This window comes from Ambystoma mexicanum, chromosome 4p, assembly GCF_040938575.1.
Source record: "Ambystoma mexicanum isolate Mex_15411 chromosome 4p, UKY_AmexF1_1, whole genome shotgun sequence".
Taxonomy (NCBI): Eukaryota; Metazoa; Chordata; class Amphibia; order Caudata; family Ambystomatidae; genus Ambystoma; species Ambystoma mexicanum.
The window spans coordinates 127,508,643-127,533,632 of record NC_090927.1 but is presented as its reverse complement, the minus strand read 5'-3'; the positions used below and the strand labels follow the sequence as shown (position 1 = coordinate 127,533,632).

The 24,990-nt window shown below is 46.5% G+C and overlaps 1 protein-coding gene across 6 annotated transcripts in view; it reads left to right on the top strand.

Annotated features, from left to right (window-relative positions):
• The window catches only part of DPYSL5 (dihydropyrimidinase like 5), a 531,970-nt gene that overhangs the window by 392,355 nt on the left and 114,625 nt on the right, over positions 1-24,990 (top strand). For 5 of the 6 annotated variants that reach the window (XM_069605551.1, XM_069605549.1, XM_069605552.1 and 2 more), the window contains one exon: positions 3,457-3,636. In XM_069605551.1, coding sequence (XP_069461652.1) covers positions 3,457-3,636 — 180 coding nt within the window. Of the gene's footprint in view, positions 1-3,456; positions 3,641-24,990 lie in introns of all 6 variants that reach the window. The other variant, XM_069605550.1, reaches the window with a different exon arrangement.

Here is a 24,990-nt window from a genome sequence, read left to right as displayed (position 1 = left end):
AGTTGTCCAGGCTGACCCTGGTGTCCTGGTTATTGAAAGGGAAGGACTCCAACAGTTCTGTGTCTCCTTCGAAGCTGCTGAGGTTCTTCAGAGGACGAGGTGGCCTACGATGCCTAAGAAGTCTGCTCACCACTGGCCCTACGATTTAGAGCCGGTGTTTAAAGAAAGACCCGGATCCTTTTGAATATCACCCTCCGAACATTTTGGATTTGGTGCAAGAGGGATCGGACAAAGGGATGGCATTGGCTACAATGGAGGCTCAATGGGCAGCAGTAAAGGCTGTTAGACTTCCATGAGGAGGATTGGCCTATTGGATGGTGTGGAGGGTACTGAAAGGGTTCCTTTGCCGAGACCCTTCTAGATAATTGCTGGTGCCTCATTGGAACAACCTTTGGTCCTGGGTGCTCTCCCAGGTCCCCCCCCCCCCTTCGATCGTCTGTGATCATCTGTGGCAGTTTCATATGTAACAAGACTGGGAGATCTGGATGCCTTATCCTGTTGCGTGGACTATTTGCGGATTCTACCTGGGGGGGGCAGGGTCTTTGCCTAAGGTTTTCTCCCCCTTTATTTAGATCAGGAAGTGAATTTGCCTGCATCGCTGTGTTCAGAGGCAGATACAGAGGACCAAAGAGAAGATTCCCAGATCTAAAAAGAGTAGAGCAGATCTATCCAATTAGAACGGAACCGCTCTGGAAGTGGGATAGCCCGCTTTTGGCTCTTAGAAACTCTAGCCCGCCAAGGTAGCCCTCTGTAGCCACTTTAGGTAGATGGATAGGATTGTGTATTGCCAAAGCTTACGAGGTGGCAGGAGTGCCTCCCCCGCTGACTGTGCAGGGTCGACCGACCAGGAGTGTGGCTGCCTTCTGGGTAGCGGCTCTTGGAGCCCCTCCTATTGCCATCTTCCGGGCAGCAAGGTGGGCTTCTCGGTCTACGTTCATGTCTCATTGTAAGTTACAAGTGGCTTGTTGATGTGGTGAATGAGTCTCAGTGATTCTTTCCACTCAGAACGCGCACACTCGAATTTTGGTTTTGGATAATTCATGGTGTTGCATTATTCTGAGTTTGTAATCTCTTTTTGTGGAGCCCAGGCCCCTGATAGATGGTATGTCCTCATTAGTGAGGAAGGGGATGAGGGCAGGGACCAGGGGCAACGCCTATGGCCTCATCATAGGTTTGGTGGTATCTCTACGGTAATTCAGACTAAATCAGGCAGAAAGGTGGCACGTTTACCTTCAGCTCATGGCTAGAGGTGACTCCTCCAACTTCCCGACCAACTCAGAGTTGGGCAGTGCGGTAATGCGGCAGTATACAGTAATACCGCCACTTTTAACCTGCACCACCCAACTCGTAATGAGGCCGATTCCCATTGCCCGAGTTGCCTCGCTCATCCTTTTACCCAATTCCATCCCTCCAAGGCCCGGATTATTATGCGCCTATGTATTGGAGACTAACGGGAGGTGCTACCTCTGGCAAAGTCCTTTATACCCCAGAAGGGGTGCAAAGGATGTTGTCTGCCCACCATAAGGTATGAAGGGGATGGGGAGATTTGATAAAGTACGGCTGTGAGGTGGAGTGGAAACCTCATCATTGACCTGGGGGAATGGAAATTACCAATTATAATCTGGGCATTCTTCCTGGCCTTCCCCTCCATCTTGGATTGGGGAAAGCCTACCTTCCGGAAGACAAAGCTGGACCAGGAACTTTACCTCTAAATCTCAGACGTCTGGCAGTCCAGTTTCACCACAAGCCCAGGCAGTTAGCAATTGAAAGCGAGCACTAACCTGGCGTCCCAGTGCCGTATAGCTGACAAAAGAATGTCTCGCAAGGAGCCTCTGTCCTCCTGAAGGCAACAGGATGAGTGGAATCCCCAGGAGAAGCACTCAAGGGAAAACCCTGCGGGGTAGAAAAACCCTTGGATAAAATAGAATGATTTGTCGACTGCTGGCCGGGGCGAGGCAAGAATGAAGCAGGAATCGGGCAGAATGCGGACATCACGGAACCAATGCGGAAAACCAGGAGAACTAAAGGACTACAGATATACAAGTAGTGGAACGCGGAAGGAAAAGGAAGCAATAGCGTAGGAAGCAGGAACACAGGAGCCAGAGCAGGAAAAAAAGCAAGAAACAAGAGAATGCAGGAAACTCGCGTAAGGCTTGCACAGCGAAGCGAAGCGACGCGCCGCTGCTTACCAAGTAAGTGCTTTTATGTCTTGCGGTGTAGTGCAGTGTCTGGCATCCGAGAAGCGTTGCAGATCGGGCGCCATCTTGAAAGCGCTGAATAGGTGCCTACTCTACACCTTGCTGTAGCAGGCGAGCGCCATCTTAGGCGAGTAATCAAAGTCCATGTAGAAACTCTTCTCCATTGCTGCCATAACGACCAGCGACGCTGCTGTTTCCTGGCCCAGACACTCACTAGACCCTCAACCCCAAGCCAAGAACTCTCAACCCCTCAGTACTGGAACACCCCCAAGAAGTGGAACACCTGTGGGAGAAGGGGCTTATTACCTTGTCAATAGTCCCTGCCTACTTGAAGGTCCCTTCAAGGACCCCACTGGCCTGCGAGACCCGACGCCCTACTCACAATTAAGGACAGCCCAAAATGGCAGGCATCTGTCGTCTTCGTAAGAGGCCCAGCAGCAGCGCCAGCTGTGTCTGCACCCCTGGGTGTCCTCAGTGAGGTAGGGCTGTGGCAGGGTGTCTCTCTAGGCACCGGGAGCAAAGGAACTACGTCTGGCGCCCCCTCCTCACCTAGCATCAGGCAGAGAGCTAAAATGGGACCCAGGTCCCGCAGAGCCATGATCTTAGATTTTGTCTGCACCCTGAGGTGGATTGTTCATAGCTTAGCAATACCATTTTATTTACTGGCCAAGACTGTTTTAAATGTACCTTTAAAAAATGCAACATATTTAATTCTCATTTACAATCGACAAAATGATCATGTGATTACCTAAGTAACAATTTTAGTTTCTCACTTTTTTATGCATTTTAAGAATTTAAACATTGCACAAAAATAGTTGTGACTTCTGCAAGTCCGGTTACTCTTTGGAGAATTCTGTCAATTTTTTAAAAATAATTCCTGTGCATAACTCAGATGAACAGAGTTGTTTGATGAGTTTTGTACTTTTTACAGGCGATTGAATCCTGGCACTTAAGCTTCCGAAAGCTGGCAGAATAAATACCTCATTACAAAGAAGTGTTTGAATTACTTTGGGGTGTCACTTTGTAGATATGAGGACGTGTCTTTACATCAGTGCTTTTTTATCAGTAGACTAGTGTATGGTGTAAGTACATTGAGGGTCACTTCAGAGCAAGTTTGAATTATTTTAACCCAAAAAAACACGAGCATACACAGTAAAGAAGCACACTGAAGAACAGGGCACTGATGAAGATATGGGACGGTAGAAACACGTATAATAACATGTCCAATCTGTTTCCGCCTTTCTCTCGTCCTGTCCAGGTGAAAGCGGAGATGGAGACCCTGGTGAGGGAGAAGGGGGTTAACTCGTTCCAGATGTTCATGACCTACAAGGACCAGTACATGCTGCGGGACAGTGAGTTGTATCAAGTCTTCAGCCACTGTAAGGATCTGGGAGCTGTGGCCCGGGTCCACGCCGAGAACGGGGAGCTGGTGGCCGAGGCAAGTCCATTGATGCAGCCAGTAGTAGTAATATATTGATTTTCGATTTCCCCATCAAAAAGAAACTTAAAACCAACAGACTCGAATTTTAAACATCCAGACATGAGAAGCAGCAAAGCAGCCCCTTGGTTAAGTGCTTGTTAAGTGCTTGTTAGATTGATCTTTCTGGCAAGTGAAGGAGGAAGTTCTGGGTACATTGATTCTGTTAGTGAAGGAGGAAGGGCTGGTTACATTGTTTCTGTTAGTCAGTGAAGGAGGAAGTGCCAGTTGCATTAATTCTGTTAGTGTGTGATGGGGTTGGGGTGCTGATTTCATTGATTATGTTGGTGAATGCGAAAGTGCTGGTTACATTGATTCTGTCAGTGAAGTAGAAAGTGCTGGTTACATTGATTCTGTTAGTGAAGGAGGAAGTGCTAGATACATTGATTCTGTTAGTGCAGGAGGAAGTGCTGGTTGCATTGATTCCTTTAGTCAGTGAAGCAGGTAGTGCTGGTTGCATGGATTCTGTCAGTGAAGGAGGAAGTGCTGGTTGCATGGATTCTGTCAGTGAAGGAGGAAGTGCTAGATACATTGATTCTGTTAGTGAAGGGGGAATTGCTAGATACACTGATTCTGTTAGTGAAGGAGGAAGTGCTGGTTGCATTGATTCCTTTAGTCAGTGAAGCAGGTAGTGCTGGTTGCATGGAGTCTGTCAGTGAAGGAGGAAGTGCTAGATTCATTGATTCTGTTAGTGAAGGGGGAAGTGCGAGATACATTGATTCTGTTAGTGAAGGGGGAAGTGCTAGATACATTGATTCTGTTAGTGAAGGAGGAAGTGCTGGTTGCATTGATTCCTTTAGTCAGTGAAGCAGGTAGTGCTGGTTGCATGGATTCTGTCAGTGAAGGAGGAAGTGCTAGATACATTGATTCTGTTAGTGAAGGAGAAAGTGCTAGATACATTGATTCTGTTAGTGAAGGAGGAAGTGCTAGATACATTGATTCTGTTAGTGAAGGGGGAAGTGCGAGATACATTGATTCTGTTAGTGAAGGAGGAAGTGCGAGATACATTGATTCTGTTAATGAAGGAGGAAGTGCTGGTTGCATTGATTCCTTTAGTCAGTGAAGCAGGTAGTGCTGGTTGCATGGATTCTGTCAGTGAAGGAGGAAGTGCTAGATACATTGATTCTGTTAGTGAAGGAGAAAGTGCTATATACATTGATTCTGTTAGTGAAGGAGGAAGTGCTAGATACATTGATTCTGTTAGTGAAGGAGAAAGTGCTAGATATATTGATTCTGTCAGTGAAGGAGGAAGTGCTAGATACATTGATTCAGTTAGTGAAGGAGAAAGTGCTAGATACATTGATTCTGTTATTGAAGGAGGAAGTGCTAGATACATTGATTCTGTTAGTGAAAGATGAAGTGCGAGATACATTGATTCTGTTAGTGAAGGAGGAAGTGCGAGATACATTGATTCTGTTAGTGAAGGAGGAAGTGCGAGATACATTGATTCTGTTAGTGAAGGAGGAAGTGCTAGATACATTGATTCTGTTAGTGAAGGAGGAAGTGCGAGATACATTGATTTTGTTAGTGAAGGAGGAAGTGCTAGATACATTGATTCTGCTAGTGAAGGAGGAAGTGCTAGATACATTGATTCTGTTAGTGAAGGAGGAAGTGCGAGATACATTGATTTTGTTAGTGAAGGAGGAAGTGCTAGATACATTGATTCTGTTAGTGAAGGAGGAAGTGCGAGATACATTGATTCTGTTAGTGAAGGAGGAAGTGCTAGATACATTGATTCTGTTAGTGAAGGGGGAAGTGCGAGATACATTGATTCTGTTAGTGAAGGAGGAAGTGCGAGATACATTGATTCTGTTAGTGAAGGAGGAAGTGCTGGTTGCATTGATTCCTTTAGTCAGTGAAGCAGGTAGTGCTGGTTGCATGGATTCTGTCAGTGAAGGAGGAAGTGCTAGATACATTGATTCTGTTAGTGAAGGAGAAAGTGCTAGATACATTGATTCTGTTAGTGAAGGAGGAAGTGCTAGATACATTGATTCTGTTAGTGAAGGAGGAAGTGTGAGATACATTGATTCTGTTATTGAAGGAGGAAGTGCGAGATACATTGATTCTGTTAGTGAAGGAGGAAGTGTGAGATACATTGATTCTGTTAGTGAAGGAGGAAGTGCGAGATACATTGATTCTGTTAGTGAAGGAGGAAGTGCTGGTTGCATTGATTCCTTTAGTCAGTGAAGCAGGTAGTGCTGGTTGCATGGATTCTGTCAGTGAAGGAGGAAGTGCTAGATACATTGATTCTGTTAGTGAAGGAGAAAGTGCTAGATACATTGATTCTGTTAGTGAAGGAGGAAGTGCTAGATACATTGATTCTGTTAGTGAAGGGGGAAGTGCGAGATACATTGATTCTGTTAGTGAAGGAGGAAGTGCGAGATACATTGATTCTGTTAGTGAAAGATGAAGTGCGAGATACATTGATTCTGTTAGTGAAGGAGGAAGTGCTAGATACATTGATTCTGTTAGTGAAGGAGGAAGTGCGAGATACATTGATTCTGTTAGTGAAGGAGGAAGTGCGAGATACATTGATTCTGTTAGTGAAGGAGGAAGTGCTAGATACATTGATTCTGTTAGTGAAGGAGGAAGTGCTAGATACATTGATTCTGTTAGTGAAGGAGGAAGTGCTAGATACATTGATTCTGTTAGTGAAGGAGGAAGTGCGAGATGCTAGATACATTGATTCTGTTAGTGAAGGAGGAAGTGCTAGATACATTGATTCTGTTAGTGAAGGAGGAAGTGCTAGATACATTGATTCTGTTAGTGAAGGAGGAAGTGCGAGATGCTAGATACATTGATTCAGTTAGTGAAGGAGGAAGTGCTAGATACATTGATTCTGTTAGTGAAGGAGGAAGTGCTAGATACATTGATTCTGTTAGTGAAGGAGGAAGTGCTAGATACATTGATTATGTTAGTGAAGGAGGAAGTGCTAGATACATTGATTCTGTTAGTGAAGGAGGAAGTGCTAGATACATTGATTCTGTTAGTGAAGGAGGAAGTGCGAGATGCTAGATACATTGATTCTGTTAGTGAAGGAGGAAGTGCTAGATACATTGATTCTGTTAGTGAAGGAGGAAGTGCTAGATACATTGATTCTGTTAGTGAAGGAGGGAGTGTGAGATGCTAGATACATTGATTCTGTTAGTGAAGGAGGAAGTGCTAGATACATTGATTCTGTTAGTGAAGGAGGAAGTGCTAGATACATTGATTCTGTTAGTGAAGGAGGAAGTGCTAGATATATTGATTCTGTTAGTGAAGGAGGAAGTGCTAGATACATTGATTCTGTTAGTGAAGGAGGCAGTGCTAAATACATTGATTCTGTTAGTGAAGGAGGAAGTGCTAGATACATGATTCTGTTAGTGAAGGAGGAAGTGCTAGATACATTGATTCTGTTAGTGAAGGAGGAAGTGCTAGATACATTGATTCTTTTAGTGAAGGAGGAAGTGCTAGATACATGATTCTGTTAGTGAAGGAGGAAGTGCTAGATACATTGATTCTGTTAGTGAAGGAGGAAGTGCTGGATACATTGATTCTGTTAGTGAAGGGGGCAGTGCTGGTTGCATTGATTCCTTTAGTCAGTGAAGTAGGAACGCTTTGACTGCCTCCCCTTTGTGCGGTCCTTATTTTATCGACCTTATTCTAAAAGGCATTATTCAGCAGACGTGTTCACATGCCATTAATACACCTCGCCCACTGGCATCCCCAAGGGCTTAACCCGCACGAGAGAGAGGGCGAGAGCTTACATCAGTTGAACTCCCTTACCGAGGCGTACGCCGTCCATTGGCATCCAACTGTGGAGGGATACGGTGCAATGGGGGCGTAGGGGTGACTTCTAACTGAGTTAGCTACCCCTACGACCAATATTAGGGGACCCCATTTCGACTGATCTCTCAGTAAGAAAAAGCAAACTGCGCCTCCTGCTCTGCTGACCCAGCCTGTGAGTTTAGGTTGGAATGAAGGTTCCAGAAACTGCTTGTTCTCTGTGTCTGCTTTGTTGATTGTTGATTTGTTGATTGTGTGCGCCCCCTACCGGCTAAACGTGAGCAGTTTAGCCTATCTCTGTGGGTTATGGAATTAATCAGTCTAAAATGTCAGCCTGGATGAGCCGCAAGTGTTGAGGAGCCTCAGCCGAGGCCTTGTGTCTCTCATGTCTCAGCAGGGCACGAGCCACGAGGATGTCCATCACATAATAGCAAGGGGGAGTTTAGTACCGTGGTCTTCAAACTTTGGGGTGACCCCTCTAGGGGGATCCGAAGGATGTCATGGGGTGCGTGGGGCACGATGCTCTTTAAAAAGTGATTACAGGGACTGCTTTTAATAGAAAATATAAGCATTTTATAGCTTGTGGGGGAGAAGGGCGGAAACAATATTTTTACTGGGGGGGGAGAGAGAGGAGAGGGGGTTATTATTACAAAGTTTGAATGCCACTGGTTTGGGATAACCTATTCTTCAAATGATTATGTGTGCCCTGAGGGACACATTAAAGGTTGAGGTCCCCGGGCATCCTCACTGGCGATGGGCGGAGGGCCACTTCCTTTAAGTCATAATTGTAAAAAAAAGTACCCCCTGGAAACGGTTTGTATCACTGTTATCTTTCTTTTTAGTAGCCTTCCTGGTGGTATTATGACTTTTTTGTTACAGTAACAATCATAACCAGAGTTATTTATTTTATTTATGTAGCGCTTTTATCTAAATCGCTTTACCGAATAAAACCACAGTACAAATATGGAAGCGAAAACCCAGCAGCTGGCGATATCGAAAGCACATGGCGGTGTCAGGAAAGTCAGTTGGAAGCAGGTGGGTTTTTAGGCGTTTCTTAAATTGGGCAAGAGAGGAACTGGAACGAAAATCGAGTTCGAGAGCTCTGGTGCAAGGAGCTGAAAAGAGCCAACACGTGAGAGTGGCACGGGCCAGCCAACACCGCCTGAGATGCCAGGGGTAGCGGAAGTGACATCTCATGACCCTTGACCTCTGATGACATACAGGAAGCGATGCCATTTGACCCCACCGCAAAGTGACATCACGAGAAGCGATGGAATACGACCGTTTACCCCTTGACAAAACAGGAAGTGGCATCACATAGCATTGTTTCAAAGTACACAACAAAAAATATGGTGACAATTTCACTGTAACGTGATATACATTTCATACAAGAATGGATCACCATGTGTATGGGCAGAAAAAAACATGCTACAACTGCAACTTGCCAAAAGCGAAATACGTAGTCCGAAATGGATACTTAATCTACTCTAAATGCTTTTTGGAGGATTTTGTATGCATCGTTAATTTGAGGTGTTTAAGAACAGACTAAATCAATGACTCACCCCCTGAAGTGTGCCTTAAATGAGTCTAGCAATTATTGTATCGATTTTCAGAAAGACAAATGATGTTTTATACCTATTCTTTCTTATTTAGGGTCACCGCTCAAAGTGTTATACTTCTGGAACCCCTTGTTTTTTTAAGAAGACTGAACAAGAAAGCCAGCCACTCTAGAAACAAAGAAGAGCTCCAATTAAAAAAAAAACGTGATTTTTTTTAGGGGTAGCAAGGGAGAAGACAGAGGTAGCAAGAGAGACCACAGAGGTCGCAAATGCGACCCCTGGCGACCCCTAAATGACGTACCTGGAGCAAAGGTTTCTAGAAGGATGATAGAAAGACATTAAAGAGCAGGTATAGGGAGGGACTGGGGCGTGAACACTTTTGAAGACGAGACAAAGAAAATTATATTCAAAGCGTTGAATTGGCAGCCAGTGAAGATGAGCAAGCTAAGGAGTGGCGTGAGAAGTCAAAGAGAGAGAGAAGAGCATCCTACCAGCAGAGGGCGCAATAGAATGAGATGGGGTGAGGACATTACTTTGTCAGTAGAGCATAGGGGGAACAGGGGTAATGAAGGCGCAATATTGCCCCTGGACGCCTCCCTCATCACAATAATCACCCCAAAGGGTTCAACCGACCTGCAGAACCCTATACCAAGTTTCTTTTTCCCTCCCTCCAGGCCATGTAGTCCGTTCCCCCTTACATGACTGCATAAAGTGCCCATGATCACGGCTGCCAACGTTTGATCTTCGCTACAGGGGCTGGAGGTGTGTAAATGTATGGGTCTAAAATGCGGGAGTGATCGAGTGCTGCGGGAGTGCCTGAACCAAGCTTTCCCCCTAAGAATTTGTTTCAAATAATTTGTTAAAACGGTTGATTTTCCAGCACTTTGTATGAAAAAGTGGGTAAATAGCCACATAGTTTGCAATGAATTGTGTACGGTGGCACATGAAAAAACCCAACGGATACAAGTTTCCAACAGTGCACATGACAATTTTCCAGTATATTATGCATTTGCTCACAACAAATGCCAGTACATAGAACATTTCCATGCTGGCTGTGCCCATACATATCCATACATGCTGCACCAATATATGCCATTATTACCATTTGAAGACCCCCAGCCAGTACAAAAATGTCGTGCCACAGAAAGGCAGTGTATCCAGACTGGATATACCAAGATACACTAGTGTACCAAGTATTACATTTATGTTTGTTTTTGCTCTTGATGCAAAGTATACAAATGCTATGACACGCAAAGATTATACAGCTGGACTGGGGCCACCATTATAAGCCAGACTAGCCATGTAATAACACTCATCGTGTTTGCTTTACACTTGATGTGAAGTAAAAAGTAACACATGTGATGCCACAGTAAGGAAGTAAATGCACGCTGACACCATAGACCAAGGTATAATGTTTGCTTATAATGTTTGCTTTACCTTTGATGCCAAGACAAAAAATTCATGCTGCATTAGGAATGTAAATGCAGACTGACAGTAGTGTCAGGTTGCATATACTTTCTAAATGTGGCATGGCATTTTGTACTTGCTATCAAGGGTATAGCAAACATGGTAAATGTTATTAGGCGGCTAGACTGACCTACGGTCAATGCAGGCAGGTTTAGCCAGTTAATAACACTTATACTGTTTGAATTACCCTTGATGCCAAGTAGAAACGCCATGCCACATGAAGAAAGATATGCAAACTGACGTTCACACATCCTTCATACAACACATACATATATACAAACATACATACATACAATGCATAAATACACACACATTACATTAAAAAAAAACACCTGCATGCACCATCCATACATGCCTGTGCTGTCACGGAGTGGACTGGATGTCCCGTTCCTCCTCTCCACAACGTAAACACACTGGGCCTCATTACGAGTTTGGAGGTAGCAATGCCGTTCTTAGCTGCATGGCTAACCCCAAACCGGGTACCGGGTCCGAGTCCCAAAAATAGAGAATTACCAGGACATGCCGACTTTGGCCGGCCCGGTAATTCCCATTCTGGGGACCGGGACCCGGTACATCTCTATTCCCATTTGAGCCCCCATAGGGCTCAATGGGAATGGGGAGGGTGCAAACACGGACCCGTTAATGATGGGCCCGTTGTTAGCATCCTGGTCTGCTCGTGGGTGGCGGTAAGCACATCTGGTCTGGACCAGACATGCTTACCTACACCCACGAGCAGACCCGTAATGTGGCGGCCCGTAATGAACGGTGCCGGTCTCTTACCGGCACCGTTCATTACGGGCCGCCTTCCTCGTAATGAGGCCCACTGACTGATAGGAGAGGACGCCTCTCCTGTTACTCAGCATGTCTACGCTGCCAGCACAATTATAGAGGGCGGCAGGGCCAGCCTTCCGTCGCCTCTCATTAATATGTGCTGTGTTTGTTGCAGAGCCAAAAGGGTTCTGCAACAAGCAAGAAAACACGTAGCAGGGCTGCACCCCTGCTCAGAGGCAGGCAGCACAGACCCCCATGCAAATAAAGCACACAGGGCTGGCACTCAGGTTAGGGGGCAGTGCCCACCCACAATAGTGGTGGGTTGCCATTGATTCTGCTTTAGGATTCCCTACTTTTCCTGCTCCTGCAAACAGCTAGGCCTGTGCCCGTCCATCCCCCAATCACAGCTGAGGTGATGATGGGGCAGTCTTCCCACTTTGAAGTCAGCAGCACTTGCTAATTTTGCAAGATGCATATTAACACTTCACCAAACCTAAGTACAGCAGGAGAGAAGCCAGAAGCCCTGCAGTGCCCAATGATTTCGCAGAACATGGCACGGGAGGATAGTTCAAGGGCAATGTGCTCGCCTTGGAAGCAAGACGACACAGAGAAACACAGGTTCGATTCCCGGGTCCGCGCTTATAAACCTCTGGGTATTCAGCGTGTTATAAATAACCTATCATATCACTAAATCTGGATTTTCACCCCCTTTTTTGTTGCAGCACTCCACACTCCTAACCCGTTGTTGAAGGAGAACGTGGCCATCTGCCCTCTCTACCCCATGTACTGGGCAGCCATGGCCAGGATGGTCCAGCTCCTGCTTTTTCCCTTCTGTGGAGAGGGGTGGGCTTCAGCTGGGTGCATGTTATGCCTAAATAGATGGTTCGCTGAGGAAAACACAGGAGACTCTGGGTACCAGGCAGCCAATCCGTGCTACAGTGACTGGCCGGGCCAGGCATTGTAGGAGACCATGGCAACACCGCTGGATGAAAAGGAATGGTGTAGCATTTGTGGAAGAATGAGTGGTGGCGGGGCCCTCGTGCATGCACCGTCTCCATGTGTCCGGAGCAAGAAGGCGATGTCCAACGGAGCGTTGCCACTACCGGCTGGGGCAGGAGAAAAAGGCTAAGTAGAAAGTCGGTGGACACACGGTCTGCCTAAGTAAGCCCTTGCAAGCTGGCATGCTGTGGGGCAATTTTGGGTTTGACATTCGTGAGTGATCTGGAGATCCCTGAATGGCAAGGGACTGAGAGAACCTCATCAGATGCAACCTCACTGCCTCAGTCATGGGCTCCAGGTTCCTCATTCCAGATGCTGGTGTCGTGGCAGACCCAGGTCCAGAATCCTCTCGCGCGGAAGGAGCAGGAGACCAGCAGAGAACCTGTGGCATGAAGGGAGCCAGCAAAGAGACAGGCCTCCATCTCCAGGGTTGCCTAAAGGAAGGAGGAGTTAAACCTTCTTATCTCCGAGGCAGTTGTGGGCGCTGTTATGGACGGGCAGGAAGAGTGGCAGTAGGATTAGCCAGTAGTGGATGAGGATTCAGACCCTAAGGGAGGTTTCAACACCAAGCAAAGGCCCGGAAGTACTGGCCCACACTTCGGAAACCTTGAATTCCCACTGACACTGCAGAGGAAGAAGAGAGGGGTTGCTTAGTGAGATATGACACTGTGTCTAGCAGCAAGTTCCCAGTCAGTGCTTCCTCCAGTTCAGAAAAGGCTTGACAGGGAAAGCTTGGATCCAGATCTGGTGATGGTGCCAAAGTTTATCTCTAAGGGATTTCCAGTGAAGGGCACAGCCGCTTGCCTTCCGGAGAATGCGAAGGTGGATTCCTTGACCCCCAACCATACTGGGAAAGTGTCCATGGCAACAGAAGATGCTGTGGACAAGAAGCTTGATGCGGCTATTTACAAGTTTTATGTAGGATCTAATCTTTCTCTTCTTTCTAGCATGCATTTGGTGGTATACAGTGATTATACCGAAAAAGAAACTACGAGAACAATAACAACAGAAAAATACAGAAAAATATATATATGGAGGTTGGGGTAAGGGGTTAAAAAGTGTGGGGGTAGTTCGGGGTGGTGTTAAAAGCATGGGGAAATAGGGGATTTGGGGGGCTACTCGCTATTATTTCATTCCGTTTTTTTTGGTTCGTTGAAATCACACATAACCGTATTTGGTCTAGTTAGCACAGTCGACGCATACAGATTTTTAAAACCCAGTGGTAGGTAACCATGGAGAGGTGACGCGTCCATTCGTAGAGTAGGGCAGTATATTCCGGCTACGTCTAAAGGTTTGGGAAGAACCATTCCTGTCTATTAGGCTTGGAAGCTGGAGACTCGTGTGGGCAGACTCCCGAGATTTCCATCCCATGGGGCCCAAGGGTCTGGAGCATTGTGGGAGTAGGATACAAGATTTAGGTCACAAAGACTTCTGCTCCATCAGGGATAGGATGCTTGGACATGTGCCGCAGGGCAACATGAAGGCCTCAGCCCTTCGGAAGGGCACTTAGGATCGCTTCTTCAAAGGACGAGTGTCCTGGTCCTGGGGGGAGATCAGGGAGTGGGTTTCTTTTCCACTGTCTTTCGAGTCCCAAAGTGATTGGCTGGATTCCAGGTGTTTCTGAATCTCAAACAGCTCAAACTGTGGATCCAGCCAAGGGTGATCAGGATGGGCGCCCTGCAGCTTTGGATTCCGCCAGCCGAGGGTGATCAGAATGGGCGCCCTGCAGCTTTGGATTCCGCCAGCCAAGGGTGACCAGGATGGGCGCCCTGCAGCTTTGGATTCCGCCAGCCAAGGGTGATCAGAATGGGCGCCCTGCAGCTTTGGATTCCGCCAGCCAAGGGTGATCAGGATGGGCGCCCTGCAGCTTTGGATTCCACCAGCCAAGGGTGATCAGGATGGGCACCCTGCAGCTTTGGATTCCGCCAGCCAAGGGTGCTCAGGATGGGCGCCCAGCAGCTTTAGATTCCGCCAGCCAAGGGTGATCAGGATGGGCGCCCTGCAGCTTTGGATTCCGCCATCCAAGGGTGCTCAGGATGGGCGCCCAGCAGCTTTGGATTCCGCCAGCCAAGGGTGCTCAGGATGGGCGCCCTGCAGCTTTGGATTCCGCCAGCCAAGGGTGCTCAGGATGGGCGCCCTGCAGCTTTGGATTCCGCCAGACAAGGGTGTTCAGGATGGGCGCCCTGCAGCTTTGGATTCCGAATCCAAGGGTGATCAGGATGGGCGCCCTGCAGCTTTGGATTCCGCCATCCAAGTGTGTTCAGGATGGGCGCCCTGCAGCTTTGGATTCCGCCAGCCTAGGTTGATCAGGATGGGCGCCCTTCAGCTTTGGATTCCGCCAGCCAAGGGTGATCAGGATGGGCGCCCTGCAGCTTTGGATTCCGCCAGCCAAGGGTGATCAGGATGGGCGCCCTGCAGCTTTGGATTCCGCCAGCCAAGGGTGATCAGGATGGGCGCCCTGCAGCTTTGGATTCCGCCAGCCAAGGGTGACCAGGATGGGCGCCCTGCAGCTTTGGATTCCGCCAGCCAAGGGTGATCAGGATGGGCACCCTGCAGCTTTAGATTCCGCCAGCCAAAGGTGATCAGGATGGGCGCCCTGCAGCCTTTGGATTCCGCCAGCCAAGGGTGCTCAGGAGGGGCGCCCTGCAGCTTTGGATTCCGCCAGCCAAGGGTGATCAGGATGGGCACCCTGCAGCTTTGGATTCCGCCAGACAAGGGTGTTCAGGATGGGCGCCCTGCAGCTTTGGATTCCGCCAGCCAAGGGTGCTCAGGATGGGCGCCCTGCAGCTTTGGATTCCGCCAGCCAAGGTTGATCAGGATGGGCGCCCTTCAGCTTTGGCTTCCGCCAGCCAAGGGTGACCAGGATGGGCGCCCTGCAGCTTTGGATTCCGCCAGCCAAGGGTGCTCAGGATGGGCGCCCTGCAGCTTTGGATTCCGCCAGCCAAGGGTGATCAGGATGGGCGCCCTGCAGCTTTGGATTCCGCCAGCCAAGGGTGATCAGGATGGGCGCCCTGCAGCTTTGGATTCCGCCAGCCAAGGGTGATCAGGAGGGGCGCCCTGCAGCTTTGGATTACGCCAGCCAAGGGTGCTCAGGATGGGCGCCCTGCAGCTTTGGATTACGCCAGCCAAGGGTGTTCAGGATGGGCGCCCTGCAGCTTTGGATTCCGCCAGCCAAGGATGGTCAGGATGGGCGCCCAGCAGCTTTGGATTCCGCCAGCCAAGGGTGATCAGGATGGGCGCATTGCAGCTTTGGATTCCGCCAGCCAAGGGTGATCAGGATGGGCGCCCTGCAGCTTTGGATTCCGCCAGCCAAGGGTGATCAGGATGGGCGCACCGCAGCTTTGGATTCCGCCATCCAAGGGTGTTCAGGATGGGCGCCCTGCAGCTTTGGATTCCGCCAGCCAAGGGAGATCAGGATGGGCGCACTGCAGCTTTGGATCCGCCATCCAAGGGTGTTCAGGATGGGCGCCCTGCAGCTTTGGATTCCGCCAGCCAAGGGTGATCAGGATGGGCCCCCTGGAGCTTTGGATTCCACCAGTGAAAGAGAAGATCCTTTGACGTTGATCAATCTCCAGGATGCCTGTCGCCCCATTAGGATTCTTTGGAGTCACCAGAAGTATCTCCGGTTCGCGGTTGCAGGATGGCACTACCAGTTTCTTGTGCTGCCCTTCGGACTGAAGATTGGCCCAAGGATCGTTACCTTCATATTCTTCCCAGCAGGGGGCTTGTTATATCAGGAGGGCATTCAATTCCATCTCTACCTCGAGGATTGGTTCATCCACTCTTGATTCTTTAAAAAGACAACACAAGACGCAGCAAGCGTCATGGCAGCTGTTGCAGCCATTAGGTTCCTAGTCAGCACCAGAGAATCCCAGCCTTCACTAATAAGGGACCTCACGTATATAGAAGTCAGACTCCGGGCAGACATAGGAGAGCTCTGTATTCCGGAGGACTGTGTGCACACCCTTCTTCTGCTGCGGAGCAGTGACTGCACTGCGTAGATGTACACGTGGCTGTTATGACTTGTCTGGAGAAGTCTTAGGAGTGTCATAAGTGTGGCAGACCTTTTGTGGCATTTGATAGAAAGAATTTCAAACCATTGAATGCCTCTGTTAGCAGGTGGGCGTGGACGTTAATCTAGGGCATTATTACCTATATATAAATAATTCTCACAAGAGGCCTGTGTGTTGGGGACTGGGCACATGCACAACCACCCTTACCCCAAGATCCAACCCTACTCTTGAACAACTCTTCGGTGCTCTCCTCATATGGAAGAAGAAACATTTGAGAAGCAGGGCGGCCCTAATCAAGTGGCAGATGTCACAGCGATTTTATCTTGACATCCAAACCCTCTGGGCTGTCCGAATGAGTACATCTCTTTCATGGTTACAAACACTTCATTGTTAGGGTGAGTGTTGTGAAAAATAAATGGAGCACCAAGCTCAGTGTTAATTATATACTCAGTGATTTAAGCAAAGACAGTTTTCTTCAGACATATTTGTTAAACATAAATATATGTGGTCCCTGTTATGGCCCAACATGTTGTTTGATTCTATGCAAAGGAGCCAGGAACCCTAATTGGTTCTATTTGTCCACTCCCACTTTCTCATAGGGATATTTCCAAATGATACAATTGGAGCAAACCAGAGTGTCCATCTTTACATGATAACCTGCTACTAGAAAATATTTTCTATGGTTTTTAACATGCTTTGCTCAGTAAGAGTGTAACATTTCATTATCTCCACAAGATATACTGAAAGTGATCATTGTAAATTAAGATTGTAAAATTTTAGAAAGAACCAGTATACAATTTAGCGTGGATTGGAGCATTGAGTGGTTGGCAGTGGCAGCAGTGTACTCTCAGTGTTTTGTCAGTGCTTATTCTTTGGAGGCAGACCTTGCAGCCGAGAGGCAAAGCAAAGGAATAAAACCCCCAGTGATAGATGGAGCGCCGCACGGAGTGGAGCATTGAATGGTTGGCAGTGGTAGCAGTGGACTCTCACTGTTTTGTCAGTGCTTATTCTTTGGAGGTGGTCCTTGCAGAAGAGAGGCAAAGCAAAGGAATAAAACCCCTGGTAACGCGCGGAGTGCCGTGCAAAGTGTAGTATTGAGTGGTGAGCAGTGGTCTGCGAGGGGTCGGTTGGAAGGCGCTGTGCTTCCTTCCACACTTAAGTAAGTAACCAGCTCTGTTCTTTATCGTTTATACTGCCCAATTGACTGTCTGACCTGAGATCCTCTTGGGTAAGCCTGTGTGTTTCTAACTTGCTCTATACCGACACCGGCACATGCAACCATTCCCATTTATACAGGGAACCAAATACTTAAGATTTGGCTGGGAACTGAAGATATACCACACCCACTGCTCGCTGTTGAGACATTAAGGGCTACAAAGGCCACAAAGGGACCTATCTATCCTTGTTCGCTAGAAACTGTTTGTAACACCAAGGAGGGATTTGTCGACTGTTGGAGGTTTTTTTCTTCCTTTGATCCGTGGTGCGTAACTCATACTTTGGAGACTGTAGGAAGTCCCTCCTTTGATTGGCGGCTCCCCCCCTAAATACCTGTATTTTCCAAATTATCTAAACCAGCTCACCCGCTCTCTGCTCTTATCCTGTACAAATTATAGTTACATTTGCACAATTTCATACGTTTTTGAACCAGTGAAACCTTTTTTAACTTTTAAAAGGACTTGTTTTGCACCATTTTACACCGCTTGGAACCAGTGAATCTCTTCACTTTTATAGGACTCGCTCTGCATTGTTTGGAAGCAGCGTTTTTATTTGCCTTTTAAAGGTTTATTGGTTTTCTCTGTGTTTCTTTTTGGCCCCTTTAGCGAATTCCGCGAAAGGGCATCAGGAGTCCATTGACTAATGGAGACTCAACTAACGATAACCAAATAATTGAAGAAACCATTAATGTGACCCCTCAGGTTAAAGTCTCAAATAATGATAACCAACCTATGGACACAAATACTAACATTGTCCCGCAGGTTAAAGAGGAAATATCTATCAGCCGTGAAGAAGATCTCATAGTGGCACCCTTAATCCATCATTTAAGGGAAGATGCCCCCAACACTGCTGAATTGGATCCACCTCGAGTGGCGTGTCAGCCAGTATGGCCACACACTGGGAGAAGCAAAGGACACTGAAGGTTAAAACACTGGCAAACAAATGTAAGAAATTAACCCTCCAAGATGGTACCTCCCTAGGTACTACTAGTGTAAGTATGTCCACACACCGGGAGGGGCAAAAGACACCGAAGGGTAAAACACTGGCAAAAAATGAAAACAACTAACCCTCTTCTCTCCGATCGCCCGGCAGGAAATTATGAATTATTTTGGCAGACAGACCGGCACAATGGAACTAATAATTTAGATTCAGTGGCCCATAGTGTTGTACAACAGACATGTGATGCATCGATTGGAGGATCCCAACGGAGCTCACGAACATTATTGATGAATACGCAAAAAAGGAACAGTGGCTCAGAGAAAGGGGTCTCATCCCACAGGCCAATGATGAACACCAGGACGCTGAAGAGGCAGCAGTCCACCACACCCCCATGGAAGTAGACAATAGAATTTGTTTAGCGCAACCCACAGTTTCGGCACTGAACATGGTTCTTAGCTCGTTCGTTAATTTAAATGGTAACATCTGGGCCGAAGTGGGAGCACACATTGAATTAATGACATAAATCTATGAAAAGATTGGAAGGTGTGGAAAAGAGCTTTGAGTCAATAGTAAAACAAAGGACTTTTGCAGAATCCCTCCGGATGCGGTAACTGTCGGAGGATGTGGTAAAATGTAATGTCGAAATTGACGTTGTGAATTCAATTGAGGGCCCTCTGTAAACTGTGGAACCACACACGATCGAGTAGTTCCAAATGTCGTTCCAAATGTTGTTATAGATCTGACCACAGATGAAGCCCCTAAAGGAAAGGACAGGTATAGTACAAACGAAAATGGGTATAAGGCTAAGAAATCAAAAAACATGAAAAACATCGAAAAGCGTAATACCTCCTCCCGTAAAAACCTTCACAATTTTACCATACCAGAGTAATTTGCCAAGAATGGTAGTAGAAGTAATGGTCCGTACAGAGCAATGACACTAGTTCTGGAGGAAAGTATCGGGGTGCGTGTCCCCGATGTGAGTGAGGATGCTATTTGCCCAGCGGAGAGGCAGCCCACCACCAGTATCAAGAATCATAACCCTCGCAATAAGAACGATGCACAGGGGTCGCAATGTACGAGGGCTGAGATACGGATTCAATAGATCCTGTAATGGGACCCTTGTTGGACATCCTTGATGGTATGGCGGTTGGTCATGGAATTATCTCAGGGGTTTTGGATATTGGTGGGAATCCAGCGCCAGATTCAAATAAAATAATTCTGAAGCTGGATCCTCTGAGGAAGGCTGTAGACCCAGCCGCTGTGGTTTCCCCCCACAAAGTCAGATATCATCCTAATATGTCTTACAATATGTCAGGGCTGGCAACAGGAGGGGATCCTCCACCCATAGGTGGTAACCCAGGAGTATCTGGTATCATCCATATGCAGTGTCCGGAGCAGGATACAATTTTAAGCAAACTGTATTTTCCGTATCCCGTCCAAACCCCAATGGACTGCGTCCAAAGAAGTGATCCTCTCAGTTACCAAGATAGGAAATCACAGGGCCCGGGCCGGTTAGATCCCAGAGTATCCTGAGGGGAGCCAAAGAAAGCGAAGGGCTGGGACAAATCACACATGAACATACTTGGGGAAGAAAGGTTTTCTTTGATGGTAACAATATTAATCACAGTAATGAACTGTAGGCCACAAAAATTATAAAGATGACGAGTCTCTGGGGTCCTAAGACACCAGTGTGTTTGAACCGGGGAAATGTACTAAATAATTTTTTCGGAAATTACGAGCTTAAGCCTCCTATCCTCTTGTGACCTAAATAGAGTTCAATTCCTGGATCGGGACCCATGGGGGAAGTGTAATATCTATTTATTTTGCTAACTAGTCTTGAATTTGGTTACTACCGAAAGTGATAGACTGGCAAAATTGGGTTTCAAGGTGAAATCCTTGAACGGGCAATTGCAATTAAGGGGGGAACCTGAAGGTAGTTTTCCAACCAGACAGATCAGTCCGAGGAAAGCGAGGCATTATTACACAGGCTCTAATAGACAAAACGAAGACTGGGCCCAAGTCAAAGGGGCCTTATGGAATTGACCCCTCCCAGCTGGCACAGATTCCAAAGGGTTGATTGGGGAGGATATATATCTGAATCTCCTTTCATGGAATACGAGGGGGAATAACCATGTCTTAACTAACCCTGAAACCACAGCCATGTTAATGGAGATCAATTGTATATATTTTGCAAGAAACATGGTTGGTGGATAACTTGTCTGTAGACGGATATGTGGTGTTTTTTCAACCTGCTTAGCAGAACAAGGTGGGGAGACCACTGCAGGGTCTGCTGATTGAAATAAAGAATACCCTGGATTTTACATCTAGATTTATGCCCAACCTTCCTTTTGGGATTATGGCACTGGAGGTACTCTCCTCGGTGGTGGACCTGGAAATTCTTTTGGTAAATGGCATAAGGGACTGGCTGATTTGAATGACTTTCTGGAAACAACTACCAATTTAATTTGGGAATGGCATGAGAGCTGTCGGTAATGGAAGGGTAATGTTGGCAGGAGACCTTAATTCAGACTGCTGCCTGCTGAATATGGTTAATGAACCATGGGAGGGACTGCCAGATATGGTTAGGATAACCAGAAGCAACAATGGGGGAGAAAGTGGATCCTGTCGCTTGAGTTTATGGGTCTCCTCTGTCTGAATGGGAGATTGGATGGCGCCGATACACCAATGGCAACCTGGTAAAGAGGGGATAGTAAGTCCACTATAGACTATATCTTTGTTGACTCTCTATCCTTTTTTTCGAGCGTAGGTCTTAAGATCTTACCGAATGCATGGAGCGACCATAGTGCCCTAAAAGCGGACTTTGATATTCTGGTAAATAAGTCTGTCGGAGGTGACTTAATGAAACTTACAACAGCGGGACAGGGTTAATCGATCAGATGGTTCACCCAGAACATCAGGATATTGAACATAGAACTAGAGTCCCAATGGAGAACCAGCACCTTGGAATGGAAACTTTACACGTTTAATTCATGCAGGTTTGATACATTCTTGGGTAGTCTGATTGAAAGAGCTAGCTCCAACCCTGGAATGAGGTCTGGTACACCATCGTGTAGAGATCGGCATATTCTTAATCAGCAACTTGCCTAAGAAAAAGTTTCTAGTCAGCGATCCTTGAGGTCGATCCGCTGTTCTAACTGGGACCAGGCACAAAGACACATAGGAATTAGACTCATTAAACAAAGATATACACATTTTTGCAGATCAAGAAGAGCAGCGCTGCTGCAAAAGGATACATAAACTATGCTGTCTACCCTGGTAAAAAGAGATTTAAGGGCATTTTGGGCACTGCTTAATGGTCAAGAGATATCAATGATTGTAAGCCAATTGAATGCAGCTTCCGAGACCCAATGGGTCGAATTCTTTCCCGATCTCTATGGGGTAGACCTGGGGGGTCTCTATGAGGAAGGAAAATGTTTGCCTGTCCATCATGGTGAGGAGTGGCAGCCCTTTATTGACTATGAGGTGGTTCTGTGGTTAATTAAAAGATCTAAAACCTCCCGGTTGGCTGGGCCGAACGGTCTGACTAATAATACTTTTAAGGGTCATCCGAATGCTTGGGCCCACGTCCTCACTAGGGATTTCAAGAGCATATTAAAGAATGGAGTTCCCCCGACCTCCGGGAAACAGCACATGTGGTTCCCATATTTAAGCACAGTGAAAGAGATCAGGCAAGGAACTATCATCCAATTGCTCTAATAGACCCGGACTGTAAAATGAGTGGATGATCCCAACACAGCGCCAGAATACATTTCAGACTGGGTTTAGGACGGGTCACTCGACCAATGTGAATGGACCAACTATGAGGATGTTGCAGGAATCAGCTTGGGGAAGGCATGCGGGAGACATTTATGTGGCCTCAATCGACCTCTCTGCAGCCTTTTACCACGTAAACCGGAGCCGGCTTTGGTCAAAGGTGACAAGGTAGGGGCTGCCAGGGGACCTGTTGCGGCTAATCATGGCACTTTATGATAAAGCGGGGATACACGTCAGACTAAACCTTGACGGGAATATGTCTTGCAGGATCCAAACCTGGGTTAGTTTGAGACAGTGGTGCGCCTCTGCCCCTTGTCTCTTCAACCTATATGTCTCTGACATTGGGGATTGTTTGGTAGAGGCCGGCAGGGTCACTCCGAAATTAGGTGAGATACGTATTTCCTGGATGGCCTGTGCAGATGACTTCGCTCCTCGATAGCACCAAAGTGGGTCTCCAGCGCTTACTAAATACATTTGCGAAATACACAGAGCAGAATGGACTGATTGTTAACCCCCAAAAAAACACATGTCTTGGTGCAGTCGAGGGGGCGGAAAAGGAAAAGAGTTGGAGTATGCAGGGTGTCCTGATTGATAACTCAGCAAGTGTTCTTTATTTGGGGTTCTGTCTCTTGGCTCAGCCCTCAGGGACCCAAATTCATACCTTCCTTAGACAGAAAGTCATAGTTCTGTCCAATCAGATGAGTAAATTGGAGCAAAAATGTGGGCGGTTGCCCATTAAATCATCGGTCTGCTTCGATGAAGGAAAGGTGGTCCCTAAACTCCTCTATGGGATGTCACTGTAGTATCATGAGATGGAGAATTGTTGGGAAATGCTAGAGGGAGGGTTGTGGAGACGGACGCTAAAATTACCCAATTCCATTCCAGCATCGGCTATTAGATTCGAACTGGGAATAGCCTGTTTGGAGGCCCAGGTGACATGGTGGCTCCTCTCTCTGTTTCGAAGTCTGATAGATATCTTGCGGAATACACTCTATGCAGAGTTGGGTAAATTGTCGGGTAAGTCAGGACCAGCACAATATCCTAATATGCTTTTGGTCAAAATCCGACATGAATGTGATCAGACATTGAGAGATCTTTGTTTGGATAGAGAGAGTCTAGTTCTAAACCCTGATACGGTTAAACAAGCTCTCTATGAGAAAGATTGGATCACAACTACAGACAGGTTCCACTCATATCCTTCTTTGACCCACTTATAATGGGAACATAAGAGACGCAGGGCCATTTTGCCCCTTTTCTTACAGTTCCCCAAACGTTAATATCGGACTATTTTGTTAAAATTACGTTGGAATCACTTGCCTACCCATGAGGTGTTATTACGAAGGAAAAAGGTCAACCCAGAAGAAGCGGTCTGTCGATTTTGTAAAAAGGAGGGAGAAAATGAAACAGTGAGGCATCTCCCACCAGCATGTCCTGCACTCTGTACTGAAAGGTCGGTCTATATGAGCAAATTTGCAAAGTGGGGAGTTGATGGAGATGATGAGTATATATGGTCCCGCTGTATTAATATTCAGAATACATCAGAGGGCATAGCGATTACGTCATTTATTAAGTCAATGGATTTATACAATGAACGCGAAATCTCATAATTTGGGGTTTCCATTAAAAATACTGCACATTTGATGCTCGCTCGTGAATATGAAATTTAAAATAGATGAAATTTTAGTTTTAGATATTTAAATGATGTACTGTTTTTTTTTTAACGGTGCAAACTCGGTTTTAGTAGTTCAAGTGCTATTGTGATGAATTGATATGTATTTAATGGTTTTGTAATCTGTTTATTTTTAAGTGATTGATCATGTGATACTGTTTTATGTTTTAGCGTTGATCGTTGTAAAGGTTTTCTTTGTAAACCATATACAATAAAATAAATAAATAAACAAATACCTTATTTCCTTTTATAATAGCTTCCTTTGGCTAGGATACATGTCTCCAAAGATGCCCTTTGTTCTTGGAAATCAATGCACCCAGATTTTCACCAATGATTGGTATTTCCTTGAGCTCCAGGGGAAAATTGAATTTTGAGTGCTGGCCACTGATTACTTGGTAGTGCTGAAGCCAATCATTTGTCACAGCATGCGCAGAAAAGAATGCTTACCAAAAAGAATAGAAAATACACTCAGTTGTAGACCATGCCCCTTTGTGCTTTGGTCCTTTTCAAGGTCTTTCAGGACCCCAGAACATTCCAGAGAGACTATTGTGTCCCTCTCATCTCCCCATGCATAGAAAAAGCCCTTTCAGTGTGATGCCGACATTCCTGCGGGACACACGTGATGAAAATGTAGGTCACCAAATTCCAGGCCAGTCCCCACCTCGGGAGATGCCCCTTTCACTGGTGCTCTCATTCCACTTTTAACCAGACAAAACCCAGCTCCCCATTCCTTAGAGGCCTGTGGCTTTCCTCTTGATGTGCTGCTGCCAGAAAAAGTGGGGGTGGCTCTAGCAAGTGAACACCTGACAACACAACTATCACCCACAAAGAGAGGGACACAGACGTAGAGAGAGACAGAGCGAGTCAGAGACAGAACAAGAGCACACATAGAAAGAGAGAGAGAGAGAGAGAAAGAGAGGAATAATGGCTAGAAGGGTATGATATACTGGCTACATCTGCTAATTAATATTGTTAATAATAGTATTAGTTTCTTTCATAGTGCTAGTATTTTAGTTATTAGGACTATTATTACTTAAATTAGCTATACTGCTATTATAACTATTGATATTCGTGGTTATTATGTAGGATTGATATTTCAAACATTTTCAGCTTTGCTTTTTCACTTTCTCCTCGTCCTTCTGTT